This window comes from Vespa mandarinia, unplaced genomic scaffold (genome assembly GCF_050613455.1).
Source record: "Vespa mandarinia isolate Hongniang unplaced genomic scaffold, ASM5061345v1 scaffold_59, whole genome shotgun sequence".
Taxonomy (NCBI): domain Eukaryota; kingdom Metazoa; phylum Arthropoda; class Insecta; order Hymenoptera; family Vespidae; genus Vespa; species Vespa mandarinia.
The window spans coordinates 165,001-175,721 of NW_028197193.1; the positions used below are offsets into that span (position 1 = coordinate 165,001).

General features: G+C 48.4%; 1 protein-coding gene across 6 annotated transcripts in view; it reads right to left on the minus strand.

Annotated features, from left to right (window-relative positions):
* grh (grainy head) overlaps positions 1–9,491 on the minus strand; it is a 62,788-nt gene extending 53,297 nt beyond the window's left edge. For 2 of the 6 annotated variants that reach the window (XM_035874884.2, XM_035874882.2), the window contains exons 1-3: positions 8,231–9,490; positions 5,826–6,337; positions 1,658–2,541 (exon numbers count right to left, since the gene is read on the minus strand). In XM_035874884.2, the coding sequence (XP_035730777.1) occupies positions 1,658–2,541; positions 5,826–5,888 (947 nt within the window). In that variant the 5' untranslated portion in view covers positions 5,889–6,337; positions 8,231–9,490. Of the gene's footprint in view, positions 1–1,657; positions 2,542–5,825; positions 6,338–6,602; positions 6,830–8,230 lie in introns of all 6 variants that reach the window. The other 4 variants (XM_085664467.1, XM_085664469.1, XM_035874883.2 and 1 more) reach the window with 4 other exon arrangements.
* Positions 9,492–10,721: the final 1,230 nt, after the last annotated feature.

Genomic DNA, 10,721 nt, shown 5'->3' on the forward strand with positions numbered 1-10,721 from the left:
TCTCGATGATATACGAGCGCGAATAGTATTTCTCTGGATGGACGGAAATGATAGCGAAACGATTAAGTTCAAGTTTGTGTGCTTCTGTGAAAGGTGTTCGATGAACATCGGATTATTAAAATTGACCTCGATCGCGGTTCTCCCTGATTTCTCGACGTCCCTTTCGTCCCGAAAGAAAGCAAAAAAATGAAATCATCGTTAAGCTACTTATTCCAAGGCTTAAGCACGCACCAAGTTCCTCGCGTCGACGTTTACACGTCTTTTACGATAAACCATTCGAGGCTCGAGATATCTTTCGACTTAAGATGGACCAATCCGCTCGAATGATCTCGAGAAGGTTTATTCCTCCCAACGATCCATGCGAGGTACGAGGGAGAAAAAAAGAAAGAGACGAATCTAAAATTTGACTTGGAAGAAGTTTAGATGGGCGACGGAGCAACGATCAAACATCTGATTTATAAAAGATCTGCATGCGGGAGAGAGAGAGAGAGAGAGGAAAAGAGAACGAAAGAATGAGCTCTAGAGCTTGGTTGTTTTCGTGGCCCCCAAGGTCTCTTGGAGCATTCGCGCGGTCGATTAATTGCCGTTCATTTTTATTTATTGCAAAAGAGCAAGGTGGCGCGATCGAGCCAAGTTACAGACAAACAACGAGAAAAAGAGAGGGGGGAGAGAGAGAGAGAGAGAGAGGGAGAGAGAGAGAAGAAACGGACAAGAGTGCGTGCGTGGTTAATGGTTATTGGCTCGGCTATATTCTCCTCGATTCTCCTATAGAGATAGGTGTGTACAACCATGAAGAAAGGCAATACGCGAAAAAGTCAGTCGCGTATGTATGTACGTGCGTACGTGCGCGCATTAGCGATCTTACACATGTACCTACCAGAGTATGCACGCACGAGTGCAGTATAGACGAGCGCAGTAATAATAAATTCTGCGTAGCAACGTGACTTATCCGCGTAGACTGCCGACGCGGCAGTCGCTGGACCACGCGTGCACGCGAGTAGGTGTGCACGATCATTTTTAATTGGTCGACAAACCGATACACGCGGCCGATAACAGTGCCCGGCAGCGCTCGATGCAACGTAACGTTCTACGCCTATCTTTCGGCGTGTCCCTGAGATTTTTTATTATATCGTGCCGTCGAACTTTGCTACCGTCTACTCGCTTACGCCTTTTCCTTCCTCCTCCCCCTCCCCCTCCCCGTCCTCTTTCCTGTTCTCGTTCTCTTAATTCAACTATTTATTTTTCATTCTTCGGGAAATCAATTGAAATGAAATGGCACGCGATGATCTACCCATCGCCTCCTCGCCACGCCTCGTCTCAAAACAATAGCCGTCTTTATGCGAGCCTATCGGTCGGTCTTAGTTATTCAGGTGGCTTCGTAAAAATCCATGATTATAATTTTCGCCTCGGACGAGATCCGTGACGCGAGTTACGCCGACAAAGTACGCGCGAGAGTACACCCGGCTCTGGCGTTAAGCGTACGTTGACATTTTCCTTCTTCTCCCATTTTTATGGTTCGACCTTTCGAAACTCTCTACCAAGCCTCCTCCGCGTCCCGAGGAGAAGAGGGACACATCTAAACGAAGCTGTTAATCATTCTAAAGTATGAATCGATGAGATTTACAATTGATCTTTGAAAAATATATATTAAACTCACCCAGCGCGAAGAGAAGCCGCAGCGGCCGCGGCCGTTAGCGTGAGCTGCTGAGCGGCGGCAGCACCGGCTGCCGGATCGGCGGCTACGAGCTCGGAAAGGACGAGAACGGTCGTGGTGGTGGTGGCGGTTCCGCAATTCGGCGCGGTGGCGGTTACGGTGTGACGAACGCTCGGTAGCTCGTCCTCGTGTTGCAACTGCAATTGAGGATAGTGATGAAGATGAAGAGCCGCTGCGGTCGCACCAGCCCCTGTTCTTGGTGCTACGCAAGTCGGCGGTAGTAGTCCGGTTCTGCTGACGACCGAGGGCGGCGAGGGCGAAGGTGGCGACGGCGGGGGTGGTGGATACTCGACCACTTGAACTCGATCGGCCTCATTCTCGTATATTATCTCCTTGTCGTGGGTGTACATCACCGTCTTTTGCCCATCGTTGTAAATAAGATCTATCATCTTGTGCTCGCCGACGGCCAACGTTGGATTTCCACCAGTCGTTTCTGTTACCGGCGTAACTCGACCGTCCGGATCCTCCGCTCCGTTCGTACCACGTTGCTGCACGTCCTCCGGATCCCCGCTAATACCGTGTTGCTGTTGCTGCTGCTGTTGCTGCTGTTGTTGTTGTTGTTGCTGCTGCTGCTGCTGCTGCTGCTGCTGCTGCTGCTGCTGCTGCTGCTGCTGTTGATGATGATGATGATGATGGTGATGATGATGGTGACGGTGGTGATGGTGATGATGATACTTCGGATGAAGCGGATGCACAGCCGGAGGTTCGTGTAGATCTAACACGTTCACCGGCTGCATCGTCGCCAGTAAAACCTGTTGTTGATCGTTTTCGTTTTGATTTTGATTGCTTAGGGAAGAGGATGCCGGCGACACGGGTCCCTCCTGCACCTATGCACACATACAGAGAGGGTTGGACGTAACTCGTCGAGGAGTATCGGAAAATTGTATATATCTCGTTGAATATCTCGTTCGAGCGTTTAGACGCCGCGATAAAGATCTAAGCTAATTACCAAGGAAAAGGGAAATTTATTAATCGGCGCGGTTACGACACCCACCGTGCATACGCTACCACTGCTACCACGTACGCACGTAGGTGTTTGCCTTCTCTTATAACCCCTCTTAACATTTCGACGAATGACGTGTACTCGTGTAGATCTATCTTACCGGAGCTGATAGAAATTATATTAATAACGTCGAACACGACGCTAGTCCGAAACTCGCGACTCATTACCTTTCGACTCGTAACTCATCTACCCAGTAATAATAATTAATAGTTCCAGTCGGTGTTCCTCTAAATACACGCACGAAAGATCAAACGATCGCGCGGTATCGTCCCGCGATAACTTTGGCGATGACCAAAGAGAATTGGCCGTTCACCGGGCTAGCTACTTAGATTTTATCTCCTTTTTTCGCTAAATAAGGAACGTTCCCTCCGTCTATCGACTTTGTATCTTCGAGTCGAGGGAGAGAAGCGCGATAGCGTTATTAAGTATCTTACGTGTACCTCTGTGTACCTCCCACCACGTCCATTAAGGTAATTAACGATATTGCGAATCATCCGCGCTCGACGCGGATGCCTCGTCTCTATGAAAGTAAACGACTCGAACGAGGATTGCCAGATAAATTTTCTTTACGGTCGTCTTTGAATTTTAAGATAGGAAAGATCTCTCCGTATGTCTTTAATTGCTCTCCGCTCTAAATCCAATGCGCGGCCTTGACTTTGAAATTCAACGTGACTCCCACTCTTTTCTTTTCTCTTTTTTTTTTCCCCTTTTTCTTTCTTGGACCGACGAAGAGTCGAGTTCGTCGGAAGAACCGGACTGCCGATCTCGTACTCGCCGCGTTCAATTTTTATGACATGTTTTATGCGTACGCGCGGAGGTAGGTGGCTCTCTTCTCGTTACTCGGTTCGATACGAAATATTGTTTCGCGGTACCTGCTGTGCTTCCGTTTCGTTCACCTACATCGAATGCGATTCTCGCCACGGGACTCTGGGGATCTCGTTTAACATTTTTTAACTCTTAACGGGCGACGCGAGAAAGTACGGTTTTCGCATTGCCAAGGGTCGAAAGTCAATCGATCGATAAATCAAACGATTGTGCAAACTTAATACCAATGGCGGAATAGAATTCATTCGATAGAAAATTCGTATACAAAAAGGTCGATCAAATCTGTTAGACATGAAAGAAAGGGATGAATTTCCGTTAAGGCGCAAAAACTTTTTCATAATAACAATTAATTGGCCTCTGGAAGCAGAGTGCTCCGTGCGCGAGAGAGAGAAAACTCTCAGAAGAGAGAGAAAGAGCTCGGCCATATCGCGAAAGATACCTCCTCGCTCCGGGCTCCTTTCCTCCTCTCGTCTCGTTCTCGTTCCGTACGTGCGATCCTTACCGATCGAGAAAAGGTAGAACGCAGCTGCGTGAAACAACGCGTGGCTATCCTCGAAGAAGAGAAGACCAAGATACGTGGAATCGTTAAGAAGCTTTTCTTTCACTCGCGCGAGCTTCTACGAGAGGGATGTTTCCCGGATGTTCGCCGGATGTTCTCCACTCTGTCTCCTCGGCGACTCTTCGCTATTTCTTTCTTGTTAGTCGCTCTGCTCCCAACGCCAAATAGTCATTACGCTCCCTCTCTCTCTCTTCCCCTTCCTTCCATCCTTTCTCATTTTATTTTACTCTCTTGCTCAAGCGTAAAAAAGTCAAACTGGCGTTCGAGACAACACGAGATGAGGTGCACAATGAGACTACGTACCTCGTACTCTAACGATCCTTCTCCGGCGCGTTCGTCCACCGGTGATAGAAGTTAATAATATAAAACGAGATGCATTTATGGCAGTGGTTTTCAAAGTACCAGCCAAGTCCTCTACGGGAGATCCTTTCGAAGAGAGCACGTAAAAATGAACGATACAAATGACTGATGAGGAAAGAAATAGAAACGAGCTATCGTTTACTAGACATTCTCAAAAAAAAATTTATTTACTTATCGTAAGGGACGAAGGCATCGATCGTTATTAAATGTCCGGATAGATCGACGCGTCTCAAGAACGAGCGTCGCTTTGCACGCGAGCGTGACATTTTTCGAAGGTGCGTTTGAAAACCACTGATTTATAGTACGGTTCGTACGCTACGCACGTTTAGAAATAATCGCGGGAGATGTTCTAATCGCACCGATCTCAACGCGTCGAAGGCTCGTTAATGAACGCTCTTCCTTCTTTTTTCTTTTTTTTTTTTTTCTCTTTTCTCTTCATTTTCTTTTCTCTATAAAGAGCGTTTCTAAAGCCGATCACGTAAGCGAGCGCGATCATCCGCGCACGATTTTCCTATGAGCGCGTCATCCTTTTAAGCTCGACAACAAAAAATGTTCGTCCTTAACACGATTTGATCTTCGATCGATCATTCGATCGATAGGTCACAAATGAAGACAAACTTTTTTGCGTCAAGTCTTTTTCTCTTTTTACAATTATGACGCTTATGAAAATGAGCAAGTTCGTTGTACGACCACCGATTTTTTGCTCGTGGAAATCGACGTTTTCTTTTTTCTTTTTCTTTTCTTTTTTTTATCGATGTAAAAACGACGTACTACTATAAATACTTAGAAAATGGAAAATGCGAACGTCCAAAGAGATTCGGGCGTCGATTAAACATGTCCAAGCGGAGAGACGATCGTGGTGAGAGGATCTTTGAGGTCCTCGAGCAGACTCGTGTACATTACTCGTACCATCTTGGCATCTCAGGGTCGTTCCAGAAGTTCTGTTCCGAGCGGAACAACACAACTGGCAATAATCTTGCGGTCGGCTATACTCGTTATTTTGCTCAACGGGTGGTACGGACTCGGAAAGAGAAAATGGAGGGAGGTCAAGGGATGACCCCCGGACGAAGGAACGAGCGAACGAACGAACGAACGAACGAACGAACGAACGAACGAACGAACGAACGAACGAACGAACGAACGAACGAACGAACGACCCTGAAGTATGATTGCGTACCGTGAATCCAACGGGAATCCCAAGGGACAGACTGATAATATGCTGTCGTTAACGAGTTCAACGGCCTTCAACGTACTATTGTACGTACGTTTTACGTACAATAGTTTTACGACACAAGCGAATGGATGCAAAATTGGAAAAGAATGTGGAAAAAATGTTGATGATAGAGGATGTTACGAGGACTAACCGGAGACAGAGCCTCCTGCATGTGCAGGGGTGCGGTGTCACCTTCGTCGGTGCACGTGGACATTCTCCTGCACTCTCCTCTGATTCTTCTTCCTCGTCGTATCGTGACGTCCTATATATGTTCTTCGATCCGATCTTCTTCTGCCCTTCGCTATCGATAGCGTCTCGATCGTCTCTTCCCTCTTCTTCTTCTTCTTCTCCTCGTCCGTTTTCCTCTAGTCGCGATTCCGGCTAATCTTCGACTAGATATCTACGTACGTCTAACCGGTAGGAGTACTTCTTGGCATGAGATAGCGTATCACAGGTTACTATGTGTATATGGCACGTCGTTAGTAGTAGTAGTAGTAGTAGTGTAGTAGTAGTAGTAGTAGTAGTGGTAGTAGTAGTAGTAGTAGTACTAGTAGTAGTAGCAGCAGCAGCAGCAGTAGCAGTAGTAATGATAGCAGTAGTGGTAGTAGTGGTAGTAGTAGTAGAAGAAGAAGAAGAAGAAGAAGAGGCTCGGGCGGTTGGGATCTGGAAAGAAAAATAAAAAAAAGATCAGACGTACATATACGTGCGTCCTTCTTCGGTACTAGTCTCCCTGTGTGTTTATTTCTATTCGATCGAATTAATTATTAAGGCTAAACGTTTAAAGGATCAACTTTGCGGTGACCTTAGAATATACAGTCATTGAAGAGGAGAGAAAAGGGTGAAAGAAAGTAAAAGGATGGTACGCGTTCGAGCGGGTAACAGCTGATAGGAAGTAAGAATCCAGAGGAGCGGGTTCGACATTATTCACCTATCACGTGAATGCCAGACAAGAATCCTTGGATGCTGACCAAACCAGTCAGACACCACGAATTCTACGTCTTCGACGTCTCCCGACCAGGTGGAAGTTGGTAAAACCAGTCAGTTCGCTCTTCTCCGGCTCGTCCACCTCCATCTACTACACTTCCACGTGCTCCCGTTGCTCGACGTTGGAGGAGGGCGGGCGAGCGCGCAAAACTGGAATTCAGCTTGCGGGCGCTGCTCCGACGAATAGACAGGTGTAATAATAGATGTAACGAGGAAGTTTTCTTTCTCTTTCTCTCTCTCTCTCTCTCTCTCTCTGTCTCCGTCTTTCTCTACTTTTCTCTCATTCCTTCTCCGCTTTAAAACAAGTAATCTTTTCCTTCTTCGTTAGCATATACTCTCTTATACAAATTCCTTATAAACGACGCTCGCTCGCTCGCGAGAGAGAGAGAGAGAGGAGAGAGAGAAGGAAGAAGAACAGGGCAGCGGAAAGTAGGTAGGTAGGTGCCTACCTACTACGCGGAAGAAGGAGATTGGGGCGACCGGGGAGAAGGAGTAGCTACATGGGGCCGGTATACAACCGCGGACCAGAGACGAGAAGCCAGAGGAGCAGGTTCGGCCGGTCTAACCTGATTCTCAAAGAGAACTCTGGATCAGATTGGACCCACCTCCGTGGGTCCGTTTGTATTTCAAGTACCTGTACGCCCTCGCCTCGCGTCAGTGGACGCTACCTCCGGAGACAGAAGACGCCGTCGTGGTAATACAAAGAGGATGATACTTCTCGACGAGTACTGCGAGAATACGGCTCTACATGACACGCGATCAGAACATAACGCACGAGCGGAGATTCCGCGACAAAGTCTAGTGCGTTAAATTTTCCTTCGTGCCCTACGTATATATACGTATATACGTGGTCTTGTTCAGTGCTACGAAAAGTGAGAATTAGTGAGAAGTTTAGGCAGCTCGAATGACTCCTTGTATCGCGGTTCGTCGTTCGAACGAACGCGGACGATGGGTTAAGCGATTAGCACTTGTTCGCGTAGGAAGACGGTGGAGACGAGCGAGGAGACACCGTGGACCGTTCGAGAAGCTTCCCAAACAGCCCTCTCTCTTTCCTTCACCGAATTCTCGTTGCTCGTCGAAACGAAATGGAAAGAGAAAATCAATACGTGTCGTGTCTTTTCGTCGAATCGTTCGAAACCAAATCTTTATTTACGTTTTTTTACATCTCGTGAAAATAAAATCGTAAACGCTGCTCGGCATCTTGACACTTGCCCGCTGGAATAAGATTGTCCATCGGATATTGAATTTCCTGACGTTTAACGCGGCCTATGCCGCAATAATCCAACATGAAAAGGATTTTAACGATACGATTCTCCTCGGCAACCTTCTCGGAATATATCTACCTGTCTACCGACAGGTGACCTCCGCGTCACCTGCACGTCATCGCGCAGGTAACTTCCATCCGACTCAGAAGAGAGGCTCCAAAAGATCGGCTCACTTGCGCAACGCCGTCTACGATATACCACGGACGAAAGCGCCGAGAGGGAGGGAGAGAGAGAGAAAGAGAGAGAATGATTGAAAATGAGATGGAAAAATGATAGGATAAATAGGAACGTTACAGCGAATACTCACTCGTCCAAGGTGCATTTAGAAGAGGCGGGAGATGATGAACCGGCGTCACGAATTCAAGCGCGTTCGCCGAATCCGAGTGAAAATCGATTCGATCGTCGTACGTTGTGGCATCGGTGAGGTTACGTTTATCGTTGTAAAGGGGCAGGAGGGCGTTGGAGGCAGGATAAAAAGATGGAAAGAAGGGAGAGAGACAGATAGATAGATAGATAGATAGATAGATAGATAGATAGATAGATAGAGAGAGAGAGAGAGAGAGAGAGAGGGAGAGAGGGAAAGAGAGCGCGAGGTAGTAGGTGATAAGTCGTGTGGGGTGGTGGGGTGAGGGGGCGGTAAAAGGGGAACGGGGGACCAACTACAAACTACCGAGCGTCCCAGCGGTATTCTGGATCACATCTCAGCGGATAATAGTGTCCATCGGCGTCGTTTCTTCTTTCGCGAATTCGCTAGTGCGATGTAAACGTCGTGCTATCGAAGGACCTTTCTTTCGAGATTGGGCATCCCGTCGGAGGGTGATCCTTTTCGCGTACACAAACGAAAGAACGAAATAGAGCTAAAATAGTTTCAATCTCTTCTTCCTCTTCCTCCGGTCCTTCCTTCAGAGCGATTCACGAAATTCACTTGTCGCACGTCATAGCGTCACCTTTCCTCTTTTATTCGTTTTCTCTTTTTGATCACCGCTCGGAGAATCCTTTCTCTCGGTCGCGCACTTTTTGCGTTTTTTCGCGTTTCGCAAGAAGAAGAGTTTTCCCGCGAATTATTCCGTGGTCTCCTCGAGTATGGGAGACATGCCAGAAATAGAAGAAACGCGAGAAGATGTAAGAAGCACAGAAGGCACACGCGCGTACGCGTCGTCGTCGTCGTCGTCGTCCTCGTCGTCGTCGTCCTCGTCGTCGTCGTCGTCCTCGTCGTCGTCGTCGTCGTCCTCGTCGTCGTCGAAACCACGTTAATCTAAAGGTGCGTACGACCAGTAACGACGAAGCCGCGACGAAAAGTATTGCGAAGAGGACGGCGACGGTAACGGCAACGGCAACGGCAACGGCAACTCAGACGGCAACGGCAACGGAGACGGCGACGGAGACGGCGACGACGATACGGATCGCGGAATACTTGTATTTTTGACACAACGCACTGGCAAAGACGATCGTTTGTATAAAAGAGAATTAAACTTCTTAAAGTTTGGACCGCCGCTGCAAGCAACAAACGAAGCAGCCTCACGGTGCTCTCTCGGATCGTTCTCTCTTCTCTCGGGATACGGCAACATGGCCGCCGCCACCGCCGCCTCCCAGCATCCCGCTCTTAGCTCCGTGTCTCCTCGCCTTCCCCTCTCTCCTCGCCCTCGCTTACACACACGCTCTCGCTTTCTCTCTCCCACCTTTCTACCACGGTCTTCCCTTTCGCTCGCTCCTACGAAATCCACCGATCTCGAGCGCGTTCCCCTCTTCTCTTCGCATATTCTCGTCTCTTTCTCGTTTTCTCTCTCTCTCTCTCTCTCTCTCTCTCTCTCTTTCTCTCTCCTTTTTCCCTCTTTCCCTCTTACACGCACACTGTCTTACCTGTTCACCCTACGACGCCTCCATCTTTCTTTCTCTTTCTCCTTCTCGCTCTACCGATATATCTCTATCTCTCCTTCGTGAACACCGACATTGCTCCATCCTCCCACTCCACCGCGATGGTCCCCGACTGTGGGACCGAGAAGTGAAACGGAGAGAGAGAGAGAGAGAGAGAGAGAGAGAGAGAGAGGAGAGAGAGAGAGAGAAAGACAAGGCCCGAGGGCTCTTCGCCGATCTGTCCTCTTCTCTCTTACATTTCCTTTTTCTTTGGCATCCCTTCTACATCTCCCTTTTCCACGTCTTACCTCCTTCTAAGTGAGTGTGTGTTCGAGAAAGAGAGAGAGAGAGAGAGAGAGAGAGAGGGAGCTGGACCAACGAGTCCAATCGAGAGAGAAGCAAAGTCGATGGAGTGGTGGAATGAAGAGAGAGTCCGACGCGCAGGTAGTCGAGACGCGTACGCGAGAGACGAAGAGAGAAAGAGAGGAACCAGCGAAGAGAAGCGTTCGCTCGACCAAGAAGAGAGAGAGAGAGAGAGAGAGAGAGAGCGCATCGCTGCGTCGACCTGCGCAGGTACAAACAGAGCATCGAGTCATCGACGAGGTAGTCGAGCGGCCGAGGCTCCGGCCACCCGGCATTATCGTGTCTTCTACGTTCCTCCCTCCTTTCCGCCCTTTCCCTATCTCTCTCTCTCTCTCTCTCTCTCTCTCTCTCTCTCTCTGCCTTCTATTCCTACTTATACACCGCATCGCCACCTTGAGAAGGATACCTGGCCAGAGGAACCACAAGGCGGACGAAGAGACGGATATGAGCGCGCGCGCGCACTGGCGAACGTTATCGTGTCGCTTAGCCATGTACATATATTTCTTTCTCCGTCTCTTTCTCTTTCTCTCAATCTTGCTTTCTTTCCATCTCGTTTATCTCCTTCGTTCCTCTTAGCTCCA